Source organism: Otolemur garnettii, unplaced genomic scaffold (genome assembly GCF_000181295.1).
Source record: "Otolemur garnettii isolate 467f Iridium unplaced genomic scaffold, OtoGar3 scaffold00131, whole genome shotgun sequence".
NCBI classification, from domain to species: domain Eukaryota; kingdom Metazoa; phylum Chordata; class Mammalia; order Primates; family Galagidae; genus Otolemur; species Otolemur garnettii.
In genome coordinates this window covers 4,746,294-4,764,100 of record NW_003852526.1, presented here as the reverse complement: position 1 = coordinate 4,764,100, position 17,807 = coordinate 4,746,294, and the positions used below count along the sequence as shown (strand labels likewise).

Below are 17,807 nucleotides of genomic sequence, written 5' to 3'. Positions count from 1 at the left end.
GCCTTAGCCACTTGAGCCGCAGGTGCTGAGCCTGGTTTCCCATTCTTGACATTTCAGGTTTTACTACATGGCATTCAGGGACCACCATGATCTGACTTCCATTTTCTTTCCCTTTCTGTCTAAACTGCATTCCTTCCTTACCCTCCCGACTTTGTACCCCACACTCTGGAGATAATGTGCTAACTACTGAATGCCCAGGCAGTAATATACTTCTTATTTTCAACTGAGCCCTTGACCTAGAATGCCAATCCCAATTCTGTTTACCTGGCAAGTGCAAGGTTCTGTTCAAATTTCATTGCTTCTTTGAAATCTTTCATAACCCACCCTCTTCCTTGAACCCTTCTTTTAGAGGGCCTATAATACCTTTATACACTCATTGATGCTTTAAATATCCATCAGTGCAGCAGAAAATGCACATTGTCTTCTTCAGTTTTCCATGTACTTCATCTTCAGTCTGTCTTGTTTGAAAGTTTGGAAAACTAAAAACTATGTTTAGATGCCTAAGTAGCCAAGGCTCTGGTTGTGAAAAAGTTTCCCTCTACTGTCTTTTTCAGTGGCCAGAAGTTAAATACTGTCCTTCTTTTCTCCCTTCGTGCTGGTCCTCCTTCTCTCTTCCTTCCTTTCAATGCTTAACTGCTAGCTTGTGAGTATTAGAAGCAGTGGCATTTGCCCAGCTGGAAGCCATCCTCGTGGGTAAGGGGACCATGCAGTAGTGGCACCAGCAGACTGCTGCCCTCTGCTTTTCAGCCTCATGATGTGAGTCTGAATTCAATTCACTTGTCCTGCAGGGAGTCCCTGACCTGGGCCCTTCTATTCCTCTCAGAGGTTTTGTAAATACCTATTTCCTTGTATTACATTTCATTGGGCTTGAAGTACCTGGAATCATTTGTTTCCTAGATTGAAACCTGATACATTTTGCCTGTATTTAACTATACCTTCCTTGAGTGCAAGACCAGGTGTTTTTATTTTTATATTTCTGAGATTTACCATAGAGCTAGCTCTCTCCACACAAATGACTGAATCACTGGACAAGCCAATAGTGACTCTAAATTATACATCACATTAAACATAAACTTCACCCGGATGCACAAACCCCTCTTTCAAAGCTTTCCTTTCTTACCGGCCAGCTCTTGCCTCTTCTTGCGTTCCAGACTAACGATTCTAGTTACTATATTCCATAGACATATGTCTTGCCCCTTTCTCTATCTTTTCATTCTGATGGCTGCTTCTGCTGCAGTGTCTTCCTTCCTCTCTCCCAACTCACATTGACCACTTTTGTCAAGAAAAAACTTAATCACGTTTCATATAATAGTCTTCTGTTGATGCCTAATGATGGAAAAGAAAGTAAGCTTCTGGTGCTTTCTGGAATCATGTTGTATCTCTCTCTCAGAAATAGTTTGGGCTACAAGTAAAAAAAAAAAAAATCCAGTAATAATGATTTAAATAATTATTAACTTGAACTTTTTTCATAACAAAAAATCTAGATGTGAATGACTGCTGCTTTTGGTTTAGTAATTTAAACGTATTTGTAACAGCTTCATGTGATACTCGTGACTTTTTCCTCCTGAATGCAAATGGTATCCAAAGACCCAGGAGTTGTGCTTATAATCAAGACAGACATGAGAAAGGAGGGAGACAGAGCCAGGCCGGCTTGTGCCTTTTGTTAGGAGCAAAAGACTTTCTAGAAATATCAAGCACACTTTTGCTTCTGTCTTATTTAAGTGGACTGGGTCAGATAGCTATCCCTGACTACAGGAGAGCACAGGGTAATACACTTTCGGCTTTGAGATGGAAAGAAGAAAGTTGAGAATGGTACTGGGTTAGCTAATCCTAAGTGATTATCATATTTCCTAAATCATCTATACTTTTCTTTGGGAAAGCTCAAGGCTTCATATTTTTCCACAATCACCAGAGTGCTTACCATTGTGCTACATACCTGGGTATGAAGGTTGTCAATAATATGGATAACTGAGAATTGGTGTAATGAAAGCCCCACCATTGTCTAACATGGGGTAGTTTAGAAGAGATGAAAACAAACTAACCAGATTATCTTGCAGGAATGAAAAAAAAAAATAAGAAGGGTGTTTCCTTCTGTTTGCTGTTGCTTGTAAAAGAACACTCTAAACTAGGAAATTTACAAAGAAAAGGAATTTATTTTGTAAGTTATGGACTGGGAAGTCCAAGACTGAAGGACTATATCTGATAGGGGCTTTTTGCTGATTGGGTACTGTCTTTAGAGACCTGGGGTGCAGGGCATCACATGGTGAAGGGCCTGAGCATGCTAGATTGGGTTTTTCCTCCTCTTCTTACAAAGCTGCTAATACCAATCTCATATAAGCCATTAATTTTTAACCTATTAATCCATTCATGAAGGCAGAGTCTTCATGACTCAAAACACCTTTTAAAGACTCCTACCTCTCAATATTGCTACACTGGGGACTAAATTTCAACATGAGTTTCGGAGGAGACAAATATTCAAATTATAACAAAGGATGTGAGATACTTTCCGAGACATTTTTCCAGTCTCAATTGAGGACCATTGGCCTCTTTTGATATTATCAATTGAATAGCATGTGCTTTCCATGTTTATTATAATATACCAATGCCATCTCTAGCTGTAAGTTCTTAGGAAATAGCATCCCATTGTACATGGTTGGTAGGTTCAAACATCAGCTTTTTATTTGTTTATAAATTTGTCTTGAGTTTAAACATGTTTGTGAAGAGTAATAAAATGTTGGTTCATGTCAGATTTATTTATTTATTGTTTGTTTGTTTGTTAGAGACAGAGTCTCAAGCTGTTGGCCTGTGTAGAATGTCATAGCACTATAGCTCACAACAACCTCTGAGTCTTGGGCTCAAGCAGTCCTCTTCCCTCAGTTTTTCTATGTTTAGTAGAGACAGAGGTCTCACTTTTGCCCAGGCTGGTCTCAAACTCATGAGCTCAAGCAATCCATCTGCCTCTGCCACTCAGAGTGCTAGGATTACAGGCGTGAGCCACCGGCCCATGTAATACTTATTTAAATGAAAGTGTACTTTGAGCAAATATTTGTAAGTGGCATGAATGTTGCCAGTGTGAAATGTTTAGTTAGAAAGAGTTAGAAAGAAAGATAACTCTCTTATCTCAATTTGACTCTTCCTACAACTGGTATAAAGCATAAGAAGATCAGATGGCATCCCTTTTTTTTTTTTTTTTTTTTGAGACAGAGCCTCAAGCTGTCCCCCTGGGTAGAGTGCCGTGGCATTACAGCTCACAGCAACCTCCAACTCCTGGGCTCAAGCGAGTCTCCTGCCTCTGCCTCCCAAGAAGCTGGGACCACAGGTGCCCACCACAACGCCCAGCTATTTTTTGGTTGCAGCCATCATTGTTGTTTTGGCGGGTCCAGGCTGGGGATTTGAACCCGCCACCTTAGGTGTACGTGGCTGGCGCCTTAGCCGGTTGAGCTATAGGCGCCGAGCCGGCATACTCATTTTCAATTTCCTCTCTCTACCCTTTCCCCAGTATTTAACAAAAAATAAGAGTAAAATGAACCTTGAGGGAGGGCTGTGGGATGTGGCTGTAACAAGGAATCCAAAAGTACACCTTGAAGAGAAACAAGATTTGCCTTTATGACACCGAGTCATATGGCTAAGCAGTGCTAGAATGGGGAGAAGAAAAGGCCGTTGGTGGATTGTGTGTAATGGCTGTCAAGCTCCTTTTTCAGTATAATCTAACAGATCCCTGTCTGTGCCTGTCATCCAGTCTAATCAGTACTGTCTTGTGCTTTGGGGCTGGCCACTTACTTGCTCAGATTATTAGAAGGAGGGCTTCTGCAATAATCACACCCTTCCCTCTGGTAAAAATTAGATATTACAGCCTTTACTAATTACAGGCTAGTGGCTCTGGTGCCCTCCTGATAGTAAATTGCTTTGAGATAGCAGCTGGAAATTGGGTAGTAAAATAAATCCAGAAGAGGCTTGTCAAGCTTTTCTTGGTCATAAAATGAAAATAAAATATCATATTTGTGAACTTCTGTGAAAGGAAAAATTGGAAAGATAGCTCAAGTTGCTTAGTATAGAGAATTTTACCATCAAAACACTACCACACCAGCCACTGTTAAAACAAAAGTATAATCAGTATTACTTGAAATGTTTGTTTACTTCCGTCTTCAAATTAAAGTAGAACATTATGTTTCTTTGGGTTGATGTTCAAATTCTCTCGTCCTCTCCTGATTCCTATAAATGTACTAGCTGATAAATGCCTTACTTTTGAAGTTGAATGACTACTTCAAAATTAGCTTTTGTTGTCTTTTTCAAGAATTTCATTGCCTGTATGGTGCCCAGAAATTACAAACAAGTATAGCTTAGGTTCTTTATCCAATAGATACTTGTTTCTGACTTTATAATTATTACCTAAAATTTTTGCTGATTATTATTGAACTATCTTAGGTCAAATAGCTCTAGACATTAAATCAGAGTTTAACCACTTCTTAGAGGTCAACTAAGTCAACTAATTTCCCATCCCAACTAATATCTTTCCATATAGCATGCTTGCCCAAGCTTGTTTTGCCTTGGGTTTCAGTGACTCAGAACTTTGTGAGTAGAGTAACAACATTTGGACAGCTGATCTACACAGCCCTTCTGTATATTTATACAACCTGATCATTTTTACACAATTGGGCACGTTGAGTATATCTACTCAATTCTATCTTTTTCTTTTTTGAGGCACAGTCTCACTATGTTGTCCTTGAGAGAGTGCTGTGGCATCACACCTCACAGCAACCTCAAACTCTTGGGCTTAAGCGATTCTCTTGCCTCAGACTCCCAAGTAGCTGTGACTACAGGTCCCCGCCATAATGCCCGGCTATTTTTTGTTGCAGTTGTCATTGTTCTTTAGCTGGTCCAGCAGGGTTCGAACCCACCAACCTCAGTGTATGCAGCTGGTGCTGTAACCACTATGCTACGGGCACCGAGCCTCAATTCTATCTTTTGAACAATACAGAAGGTCTAGTTCTTAAGCCACGCCAACACATGATATAGTTGAAAGTCAGGGGACAGAAAAAAGGGTTAGTGACTCATTCAGGTGGGGACAGCAGTTCTCAACCTAAGGATGAGTTGGAGAAGTCCAAATTCTGTTATGAGTGTCTATAGTTCTTCTGTGTGTATGTGTGTGTTCTATCTTTGGCTTATCTCTTTATTTTAATTTTTCTTCAAATGGAGAAAATATGATCGACTTAAGAGACACAGACAGGAAGTGCTAGGGTTACAACACAAAGAACCTTACCTCTGGTTTTATGTAACAAACTGCACAAGCAAACAGAATTTACCCCTTTACCTCTCTACATTCTACCAAGCGACTTGGAGTCTTCACGTTCGTGTGTGTGTGTGTATAAAATAATTTCTGAAAAAATTCTAATCCCATCTTAGAGCTCCATTTTCCAGCTGGCGAGTGACTGAGAGGAACAGAGAGAGAAAGAACTGTTTGATTAAAAGTTCATGTAAACCTCAATTCCAGAAGACCCTAGTTCTGATGCATCCCAGCAAAAAAAATACCCTTCCAGGTCAATGGGGGGTCAATTTTGCAAGAGTAGCTTAGCTGCCCGGCCACCAGGGGGAGCACTCATTTGCTGAGACCTGGCGTCATGCGTATGCGTGGGCGAGGACGTCGGCGTGCGCGTGAGTGTGCGCGTGTCCGGGTGCCCCTGTGTGTGCCGCCGCGGCCGGGCGTCTACCTGAGGGCCGAGCGTCCTTGACCCTTAGGGTCGCGTTCGAGGGCATGGGTGACAAGTATAGTTCCCTGCGGCGAGCCAAACTGCATCTGGACTTCATCCATGCCAACTCGTGAGTGCCTAGGTGGGGGCGGAGTCGGGGAGGGTCCCTGCCCATCGAGAATGGTTTTGTCCACACCCAGTTGGAAAAAAACAAAAGGAAAAGAACATGGTATCATTGAGTTTTGATTTTTGGATTTCTTTATTTGAATCGTTTATGCTTCAAGAAAAATTGGCAAAGATATATTATGGGCCAGCCTGTACTTTTTTTTGTTTTTTCAGGCTGTACTTTTTTAATGCTCGTCAGTGAACATCAAATGGTGGAAGGCCCCATATTTATCATTTAACAAAACTATTACGTTGTTGGTCAGCAGAAGTCTCATTAATTCTACCAATCTTGCTTACGTTTAGTCTGCCCAATACACTGGCAATTTAAAGATTAAAGTTGACTTCCAGGCAGAGTCATTTGGAGTTATTGATTTCAACCTCTGTGGCCTCCTCAAGCTTTCTAAAAATGTAACCTTTCTACGGTTGGGAATCTTATGTTTTAGTTGTTATGTGGGCACATTTTAGGGCTTCTCATGAGGTGTTATTTCAGGTGTTCATATTGCAGGGGCATCTCCTGTGTCATTTCCCATACAGCAGATTATGCCAGTGAGTGCCACTTACAGGGATATGCCAGCCTTTTTTTTGTTTGTTTTGAATGTTTTAGTAATTTGGATTTACTAAAAATAGTGACTGATAACAAGGGATGTACCAAGAATGAAACCACAGAAATGGAGGGGCAAAGAAAGCCAGGGAACGCCAACCTTGCTGAGTGGGACAATCTGTAATTTGCAGATAACTAAACAGGTGATGTTCAGAGTTTAGCTTTTATCTCTCTGTAGAGAAAGATTTCAAGATGGAAAAGGTGGAACAAATAGTTCCAGGCTAATGAAGTAGAAGGCAAATGAAGAAATAGCGATTTTGAGTAAGTTTAAGAAAAATTCTAAGGCCAGAGCTGAAAGGGCTGTAAATTTTATTTAGGAAAAGTTCTCAGTCCCTGATTTATATAGTTTCTGTGGCTATTTTTTGTTGCCAGCCTCCACGTGCCCCAAACTACCCTTTGTTACCCACTTCCTCAGCCCCATTTTCAATGGGTGCTGTGGTAACTTAACAAAAGCGATGGCCAAGTGAAGCAACAACTAAATAAAATTCAAATTGATTTCTTCTCAGCTCCCCCAGGTCAATTGTTATTTGAGACCTCCATCTGTATAAACAAGAGTGGTTTTTCTTTTTTCTTCCCTTCCTTTAGCCCCACATCCAGTCCATCACCAAGTACCTGTTTTCTCTAAATATGTCTCCAATTTGCCCTTTCTCTCCATCATCTCTACTACTGTTGACTTTAGCCCAAGTCACGACCATTTCTTTTCTGGGGTCCTCAGCATAGCTTCTTCGTTGTGTTCTCTGCTTCCCACTTTGGCTCCTCTGTGGTCTGATTTTCATGAAAAGCTGCCAGAGTACACTTTTAAACAGTAAACAGTACATGTCTCCTGAAAATACTGCAGTGGTTCCCAGTTGCATGTTGCCCAAGCACAAGACTCCATGGGGTAGGAAGCCTTGCTTGACCCAGCCATGCCCTCACCTCAACTTGCCCTCATTTTCCTGCTCTCTTTGTTCTTTTCTGCTTCAGTGTCTTTTCATATCTTGTTCTGACTAGAAAGTTTGCACCCTGCTCTGCAAGGAACTAAATTCTCTCATCCTTCAGGGCTCAGTTTAAATATCTTCAGCCAACAGAAGCGTTCTCTGACTACCATGCCCCTTCTCACCACTTCCTCTTTCCTACCATCACTATGAAGATAACTTCTAGTCACAATTTGGAAGTATTGTCTTTATATATCTGCTGTGTGTCTTTATGGACCCCACCAGCTTGAGTGCCAAAGATCCTGTCTATTGGGACTCAGTGTAGTCAGTGAGTCAGTATTGGGCAGTCAGTGTAGTTTCTTAAACGAAATAGTACAGAGACACAGATGGCATTTTTAGTCAGAATTAGTCTTTTTTACAATAAAGTCTCACTTTATTGCCCTCGGTAGAGTGCTGTGTTGTCACAGCTCACAGTAACCTCCAACTCCTGGGCTTAGGCGATTCTCTTGCCTCAGCCTCCCAAGTAGCTGGGACTACAGGCGCCTGCCACAATACCCGGCTATATTTTTGTTGCAGTTTGTCTGGAGCCGGGTTCAAACCTGCCACCCTTGGTATATGGGGCTGGTGCCCTACCCACTGAGCCATTGGTACCGCCCTTTAGTCAGAATTATTCTTGCAATTACTTTTTTGTTTATGTATTGAGTCTTTGTATATTGAATCATGTTTTAAATCACTAAAAGAGCTTGTGATTTAAAGTGCTGATTTTGTAAAAGTATAGCATACTTCTCTTTCATGCTATTTTAGATTTTTATACTGTCCTTTTGAGTGAAGGACATCTTTTTGTAACACTGGCATTTTAGTATTTTTAAATTACAAACTTTAAAATGACTTGATTCAAGAGATCAACATCTTTCAGCAACATCTTTGTGTTTGCAGTTTAAAATTAAAAAACCGGGGAGATATATACTGTGTGTGTATGTATATATATTCATTTTTAAAAATAAATTTGAAGCTAAAGTATTGTCCTGTGGCCTAAGATATGTGGAGACTCAGAAACATGGCAGATGATGCCTTCTCTTGTACAAATGAACAGTTGTTTTTTGATAAATAAACCTCTCATCTAAGTGTAGAATGAAAATTGCATACTGAATCTTCCCTTAATGCTGTGATCAGGTTGCTGATTGAAATATCCACATCAGGAAATGAAAAGCAAGCATGGTTCCCTGAAGGCAACCTGATTTTATGTACAGATACAACCATTCAGTCTTCGAAGTGTGGTGAATAGTAAAAGCTGTGTAAAGTTTTCTGTTAGCAAGGACCTGGAATTAGGGGGTTCAGGAGAGAGTGGCCACTGGCAGTCTGTGAGGTTATTTAGGGAGAAGGCCTTTCAAAGGTGGAAAGATTCCAGAGAAGAATTCAGATTGGTGAGACAAGTGGGGCTTTCTGCCAATTCCTTTGTCTGCAGATGGAGTAGACCAGGATGTTGATCAATATTATTCAGAAATAATTTGGCCTTAAATAACATAATTTTAGTGAAAAATTGTCTGGAAAAAACCCAGTTGAATGCTTGCCTATAAAGCAATAAGAAAAGATCAAAGTTTTGCTCTAACAATACTAAGGTCCTGGAAGTTTTTATTTTGTTAACAATGGACAAGATATTTTGGCAAATGTGTTCTTACTCCTGGCTTTGGAGTGGAGAGCATCTACTTAGAATCTTGACTGTGCTAAGAAAGTTGTTCTCAATTGATTATCTGTCCGGGCCTGGAGAGCATTTGTCTGCAAGTGTTTTGTGCCTTTTACACTGATGACACACCTGGTTTGACTTTTTGTTTTCTGTTTATTTCTTCATTAGCACAACTCACAGTTTCCTTTTTGGAGCACTGGCTGAATTGCTAGACAATGCAAGGTAAGTTTTATCTGGCAACAAAGGTTATTGAGGGAATTTCTCAACATAAATCTACTCTAGTGACATTGGAAAGTAAAATGATAATCTCGTTTTATCCCCCATTTGGAATATTTTGTAACTTGATTTTCCATAAAATCGAAGTATTATAGGAAAAAGAACAGGTGAGAGGAAGAATTATTTACCCTTTTAAATTTGATTTTATGTTCAGACTTGAAGTACAGGTAAATTGGATCTTTGTCTTTGTGTTAATAATCATGTAATAGCACATACTCATTTGGGTGCTTTTTGAGTTATACCTCATTGTACACTTTATCTTGAGAATTTACATGGGTTTGGGAATTTATTGAAATCTATATTGAAGCAAATTGTATAGTGAAAAAAATAGATGTTGATTTCTTAATATGTGTCACGTATAGGTGAGTACTGACTATAATGGTATTAACACATTCATCTTTATGGCAACACTCTGAGGTGGGAATTATTATCCCATTTCTACATATGAGGAAATTGATGCACAAAGAGATTTGGCAGATTTTACTTTCCCTCCTTTATTAAATGAATGAATGAAACAATTTCACTGGAAAAAAGACAGTTGGCAAATTCAAAATTGGGCTGTCTGGCTACAGAACCTCACTACTCCATTTCACCATCTTTGACAAAGATATTGATGTTTAAGGAACTTCTTTATATTCTGTTCAATAGTGTATTTGTGGGGGCTTGTGAGGAACTTAATTTTTTTAGCTAAATTGAATACTGCATTTGACTTGTTTTGTATTTGTGTTGCCCTATGATAGAAGATTTTCCACACTTTCTGTATAAAAGCAAAATCTCCTCACGAAATAGTGTACAGCTGTTAGATCAAGGTTCTCAGTAGAGGAACCTACATTCCTTGCCCTTGGATGATAATTGCATTTCAACCTTTTGCATTTGCTCCTCATTTTTGACTTTATAAAGGAGATGATCCTTCTGGGAGTATGACTACAGAGTGCAGAAAATTAACCAACCATCTAGAAGGTCCTTCCTAGTTAAAACTTACTATCTTCTCCTTTTATGAAACCCACTTTCGGTAGAAATAAGGGAATCATGGAAAGGGAAGGAAGAGGAGAAAGAGAAAAAGAACAAAGTTGGTTGTGCAGGAGAGCCAAGAACTCAACATAGAAGGAGCTAATAGAGATAGGCCCAGGAAGGATGAACCCTCATGGTTAGTTTTTCTTTTTTTTTCAGGTTGTGCCCCACCGCCCCCCCCCCCACCATGGTTAATCTTTCTACAAGAGGTTAGCGTTGCTATGTTGCTTCTGTACAAAGCTCTGAAGTGAGCCTTTTCCTATATCTATTGGTCTTACTTCCTACTAAATGCTACTGAGTGGTCCACTTTCACCCTCATGACATCTGTAACTCTGAAAGAACACATTTGTCTATTTTGCCAACTGTCTTTTCTCCTCTAAAGTTGTTTCATTCATTCATTCAACAAAAGAGGGAAAGTGCAATCAGAATGTGGGAGAAATAAAACTGGGGACAGTTTGTGTAGTTGAGGGTGATTGGGTGATTGAGAAAGAAAAATTGACTTCAGACTCAGGAGAGTAGGGGAAATGTGATCAATATAGCCATTCTTAAAGCCCATTTGTAATTGGGTTGCCCCTTAGTGAGATCTAGCCTGTCTCATGTTTGTTTGGCTCATAGCAAATGTTTGGTCAGTGTTATAAAGAAAAGGAAGAAAAAAAGGAATAGTCTATAAGGCTTAAAAAATGGGAAGTGTTACATAAATTATCTGAGTGCTGTGCTTTCCTTGAAAGATTAGAAGTAGCAACCCCCAAGGCCACATTCCTCCATGGGACCAGATGCTGGAAGTGAGTAGCAAGTGATCTCTTGGAACCAGCCTGTGCTTTCAGCTTTGTCTCATTTCCAGTGTTCTCCCAAGGGCAGTCTGAACCTCTCAGTTCCTCTGTTTCCACGGACACTTGAGTTTTTCACCATTGCTTTCAACATTGCAAATAATGCTATTTTTCAGGTGCACAATTGGTTTCATGAAGGAGATCTTTATTAATCCTCACCTTAATATTGAGAAATTATTTTTTAATCATTGTATTTAAGATTTTAACGATTTCCTGTAGTTGTGAAAATTAGAACTGAAAAATACTAAAATAATACTGTAGGTAGAGAATAAAAAATGTGGTAGTACAGGGAGGGATGGTTAGGGGCCTCCTCCCAATACAGCAGCCATTCAGAGAGAAAGTATCCTGGGCTATAAAGAACGAAGGTTATCATGAAATATCTTAATGTACTGTGAGAGTGCGTTATTTTATGCCTTGATTCATGGAAGAGCTGTGTGAATAAGTTGTTTCTTTAGTAACTTCCATTTCAGTGCAGTGGCATTTCTTTAGCATCTGTGGTGTACACGGTACTTTGTGTCATGCATAATTTTATAATGGAAATATTGATACCTACCTGTTGTAGGATTGTAAGGATTAGAAGAGAATTTTCCAAAAGTGCTTCATTCAATGCTTAACTGACATACAGGAAATACTTAAGAAATGGCAATGCTAACTCTAGAATATTTAGAAGGGGGTGCTTAGAAGCAGTAGTTAGCTAGAGGAAGGAGCTAGAAGGCACAAACTGATAGGTCTGTAGAGCAAATGCAATATACCTACTGAGGCTTATTTGGGGTAGTTTGGGTTTGGGACTTAACGGATATTTTGAGAGAGACTCAAATTTCTGTATCAGAGTTGCGCTGATTTCGATTGTACTGAGCTTCCCTTTAGACTCCACCTTCCCTTAACTTAGATACCTTCTTTCTCATTAGCGAAGGCCACCTTCCCTGTTGCCTTCCTCTTTTTCTTCATTTCAATGATATTGCAGCCAGAATCTTTGGGTTCTTTCTCCTTTCCTTTAAAAATTTTTACTTTTACAAATAATTTTAACAATATAAAAATATCTGTGAATTTTAGGAAACTGAGAAAACAAGAAAAAAAAATCTTATTAGTAATCTCATCCTAGAGAGCAAGGGTCAGCATACTGTTCTGTAAAAAGAGCAGATGTTAAATTTTTTCACCTTTTTCGGCTATGGGGTCTCTTGAAACTACTGAACTCTGCTATTGTACAATATGTCAATATGTACATAGACCAGTGATTTTCAACCGGTGTGCTGTGGTGAAAGTTTTTAAAGATTATTTCCAAAAGAAGTTCAAAGCATAGTAAGTATATTCGTTTTTTATTCTTTTTGTTTGATAAACATAATTTAAGTGTGCCTCAGTTTAACTAGAGTGCAAATGTGCTGTGAGATAAAAAAGGTTGAAATGCGTAATTGAGTGGGCATCATTGAGTTAATAGAACTATATTTACAAAACAGTAAGTGGGCCAGATTTGGTCTGTAGGCCACAGTTTGCTAACCTCTGATGAAACTTCTGTGACCTTTTTGATTTCTTTCTTTCTACATATGTACATGTATATCACATGTGTTCTTTAATAGTACATATTACTTAATACATACTACTTAGTAACTTGCTTTTTAAATTTTTTTGAAGTAATATATATCATAAAAAACAGTCTATGGCTTGTGAATTATTCCTCATCTTTTTTTTTTTAGTATTCATATTCATTTTGTTGAGCTTTTTGTGTAACTACCACCAAATTTCATCTCTTCGTTTAAATTTCTGGGTTTTAGGCTTTGTAATATTCTCAAATTATGATTGATCATGGGTCTTATTATACAAAAGCACATTGAAACCTTTTAGTAATTGATTTGGAAGCAATTTAAGTAGATTTTTGTATTGTTTGATAGCAGGTAGCAGGTTATACCTCATTTACGCAGTTCAGATTCATATAATTTTTTAAACATAATTCCACGTTGAAACATTGATATTTTTATGTTGTTTCCAGAGATGCAGGGGCTGCAAGACTCGATGTGTTTTCAGGTGAGCAGATTTGCTTTGTTCTTTTTGCTCTTATAATGGAAAGCCTGTAGTTATTTTGATCTTATTTTATTTCATGAAATCAAACCATAGTCTATAGATTTTTAATGTAATCTAAGTGCTTTGTGAGTATAGTGGCCCTATGGGGAGCTAGGGAGAGAAAAATAGACTCTAAGAGTCAAATTGTTCACTTGTTAGAATACCCATTTACAAAATTAGATCTTTCAGAGTTCTGTGAAAGTATGAGAGTGATTTGGAGCAGTCAATTTGTCTGCCATGAGAAACAGTTTTATTTTTAAAAGCTTATTAACTTAATGGTTATTCATAATTAAGCATACATCATTCCCAACCTACCATAGTTTTAAACATGAAAGTGAACGTGTGGTATGAATGTTTGCCTATAAAATTCTAGCCAAATATGTTTTCTTCATTGACTTCATTTGTAGTCACCAAGTATTTATTTGAGTTATAGTTAATCTCATTACAATATGACACTAAGGAAATTAGGTTTGTGATCCAGCTCTGTAGCTAACACTACCTGGAGAAATGAGAAGTGCTCATGTAGTAACACTGCTTCCTTGCCCTGATTCCACCAGCTGTTCTGGAGTGTTGGCTGTTGGTCACAGGTGAGAAGATACTGTCCAGAAAGCATATCCATATCTATATTTAAAAAGCATCTCAGTTTGATTCACTTTTCTGAGTGTTTAAGATCCTAAGCCAGAGTAGTCCTTATGGTTTATGAGGGAGGTAGACATGGACCAATTGAGATGATTGAGGAAATAATAAATTATGTTCTTGCTCCCACCTACTCTCTATGGAGTTTCTGAAAAGTTTGAGAAATAAAAGAGTCAGCCTTTATTACTGATAAAGTTTAGGGTGGAGTATGTAGCTTAGTGTGAGAGAGTAAGTGGACGCGCTGATCAGATTCCATGATCAGCCCACTCCCCTGCCTTATGGAATCAAGCTTCCCTGGGGAACTTGTCTGCCTTCAGGAGAAGGGGACAAAACTCAAGTTCTTTGCAGGAAGCTCATTTCCAAGAGGAAAATGAAGGCACTGAACTGAGCCTCCCCCGTTTATTCTTCCGTAGATTACCAGGTAGGTGCGTGAGGTCACTTTCACAGGGGGAAAGTGAGCAAAGGAGCAGAGTAGGGCCTCTGTAGTGGAGAACAAGTCATCTTTTATATCTGATTATACATGCAAAATCAGATAAGTGCTCTGGTCTAGGGGAGACTCAAAATGTGGGAACACACAGGAAATTATGCCTCACATTCAGAAGATAGGCTTTGAAATATGGATATGATTTTGATCAAATAGTCTAGGAAGAAAAGAATATTTCTGCCTAAAGAATTATTATGAGAAAAAGAATATAGGTAGACTAGTTCACAGATTCATTTATTTATTCAAGAACAATTATTCTGGGTGCTGGAAATAGAGCATTGAGCAAAATGTTAAAGTCTGTGCTCCATGAAACATGTATTCTAGAGGCAGAATATAGATGGATATAGAGAGATAGATAATAAAGATGCAACCAAATAATATACCAGGCAATGGTAAATTCTAAAAGAAAAAATAAAACAGCACAGAGCACTATGATCAGAGTTTATACAATTTTTCTTGAGGTGGTCCAGGAAGGTTTTTCTAAATAGGGTGATAATACCAGCAAAGACCTGAATGATGTGAGAGTGAGCCAAGTAGATTCCTGGAGAAAAAGCACTCAGGGAACAAGGATGAAGTTGAGTTGACTAGCATTGAGTGTTAGAGCCAAATGGATGAGTATCTTAAATATTCTAGGTTTCTTTCTGTAGTCAGTGGGCCACAGAAGAAATTTGAGCAATATCATTCCCTTAAGTAGACATGTCTTCTTTTTTATTTTTAGAAGATACTGTAGCACAGTGGTTTTCAACCTTCCTAATGCCTCCTAATGCCATGACCTTTTAATATATTATAGTTCCTCATGTTGTGGTGACCCCCAACCATAAAATTATTTTTGTTGCTACTTCATAACTGTAATTTTGCTACTGTTATGAATCGTAATGTAAATATCTGATATGCAGGATATATTTAGGTGACCCCTGTGAAAGGGTTGTTTGATCCCCAAAGGCGTCTCGACCCACAGGTTGAGAACCGCTGCTCTAGCAGTAGCATGCAAAATAGTCTGGAGAAGTATGAGAGCAGGGGTAGTAGGAAGGTGTGGCTGTGGAAATTACCTAAATGTGAGCTTTCATGAGAATTTGAACTAGGCCAGGTCCTAGAAATGGAGAAGGAAGAACAGATGTAACGTGCATTTCATTCAGAGCACACTCACTATTGACAGAGGGTTGAGAAGGCTCACGTGGAATCACCAAGCACAACAAACATAATCAGAACCCAAATGTTATATTTTGGGGGGTGTTTACTGGATGCCATCAGGGCCTGAGAGTGCTCATTTCACCCCACTTTCCCCAAGCACTTGGTGTTATCATAAACAAAGTGGGATCTTGGGCAATGAGAGATGGAAGTGGCATTTCTTTCTTGAGGTTATGTGTATTTTGTGAAAAAATAAGCTTACGGTTTTTGATTTTAAATTACCTATTTTTATCATAACTTTTTTTTTTATTACAGCAAACCATCATATGGCTATCAACCTAGCAAATTGACTTTCTTAAAAAAAAGAATAAAAAAGACAGAGTCAGCACTTACGCATCATAGAATTGTTCTGGGGCTGCATTGTTAATGTAAGATTGGACAAGTTTTCAGATGATTTACTGAGGTCTTGTATTACTGTCCAATCCTAAATTTCCTTCAAATAATTTAAGGGCTATGAAATTTAAACCAAATATGTTTCACCATATTTGGTCTATATGTCTATGTATTAGTTTTAGTAAATATGGATAAGGATTCAACACATTTTTTTTAGTGCTTATCAAGGGCCAGGCAGTGTGTACATAGTGCTCACTTTTAAGGAATTGGCATTTTTGCATGGTGACCCATGCAAGATGTACTATGGATCCGCCCTTTTGTGTGTAGAGGGCACAATAGCTTTCATTATCTCCCTGAGATAGGCTATGTACCCACAAAATGTAAGAACTATTGAGCTGAAAGTGACCAAATGAGAGAGTTATTAAGGAAGTGTAATTGAGAGGACCAGATAGTGATCTGTGTGTGGGGTGAGGGAATGGGAAACATGATGATAATCCTGAGGTTTGGACTTGGACAAAGCCTAATGGCACAGTAAAGTCACTTATCGGACAGGAACCACGAGAAGGAGGTGTACATCTGATAAGGGAGGAGGTGTTTTGTTTTGTATATGTATAATTAACAGGTAATAAAATATTTTTGAAATTTCATACTTTTAATGAAATGGAAATGTCAAATTTCAAGGTGGATAACAGAAAATATTAAGTTTTGAGCTATAGTTATTTGCCTCTAATCCCTGGTACGGATTTATTAAAAAAAGGAGTTATGATAGTATGTGTCTATTAGGCATCCTGGGTCTTTCTCAGCCATTCACTAAAGGAATATTCTTTCTGTCAGCTCCTTAGATAAAAAATACATGCCAAGAATTGTAAAATCAGCATAGCTACTGTGCAGGAGTGCCTGAGGCCGAGACTGGTCTTACACCAGGTGGTTCCCAATCCTGAACAACCATTAGAATAAACAGGAGGAACTTTTAGAGAGAAATTCCAATTCCTGAGCCATATCAGTTACGTTAGAATTTTTCCAACTGATTTGAATGTGCAACTGAGATTGAAAGTTACTGCCTTGCACAGAGAACTTAACAAGAATTGGATCCCCTTCACTGAGTAATGTCAGCCTTACTTAGAGGGAGCAAGTACCTTAAGTGGGGAGGAATATTCTGACACAGAAGTTGAATAAGCAGAGGAGAGGACTGGGTAGACAGAAGGAACTGGGAAAATGAGATGGCGGGGCAGATCCAAAGGCTATAGACAAGGAAGTATAATAAATTAGAGAAGGGGATTAGAAGTGGGCACATGGCCATAAAATTATGAACCCAAAAGGTTAGTTATGTCTTTTAGATATTTATTCATGGGCTAGCTTGAACATTATTTAATTTTTAAAAAATGAATTCTAGGTGACCTTTGAACACAGAGATTGACATAACAAATGTGCTGGAAATGAATCTGGAGACAGAAGGCAGATGGGTTATTGCCTAGAGATGAAGTGGAGTGATGGAGGAAGGAAAAGGGAGGGATTTCAGAGGGTCAGGAGGAAAAATTGGGGGTGATACATGTTTTTTCACTGTCTTAATTGTGGCAGTGATTTCACAGGTACCTATATACACATATATGTTAAAATTTGTCAAATTGTACATTTTAAGAATACATGGTTTAATGTGAATAAATTACTCCTCAGTAATACTATCATTATAAAAAGAGAGAAATGTTCTAGGACTCGTATATCCAACTATGAAAATTGTTTCTGGAGCAAGTTTACAAACTGCACACTAAAATTTTAGTCTTATTAGTTGTAGTTACCCGTTTAACAATTTTTTAACCCAAAGTTTATGTTATATAATTTAATGGTATCTCTTAATCACCAAAATTGGCTTCAAATAACTTAGCCATTTTCAAAAATTAAATGTATCTTCAAGAGAGAAATACTTGCTGCCATGAAGAAATACAAAT

The 17,807-nt window shown here is 38.5% G+C and overlaps 1 protein-coding gene across 1 annotated transcript in view; it reads left to right on the top strand.

The window, feature by feature from the left end:
- The first annotated feature begins 5,741 nt into the window (after positions 1-5,741).
- Positions 5,742-17,807, top strand: part of MORC1 (MORC family CW-type zinc finger 1) — a 156,371-nt gene continuing 144,305 nt past the window's right edge. The window contains 3 exon segments of the mRNA XM_012810371.2: positions 5,742-5,817; positions 9,220-9,273; positions 13,150-13,184. Coding sequence (XP_012665825.1) covers positions 5,753-5,817; positions 9,220-9,273; positions 13,150-13,184 — 154 coding nt within the window. The 5' untranslated portion in view covers positions 5,742-5,752.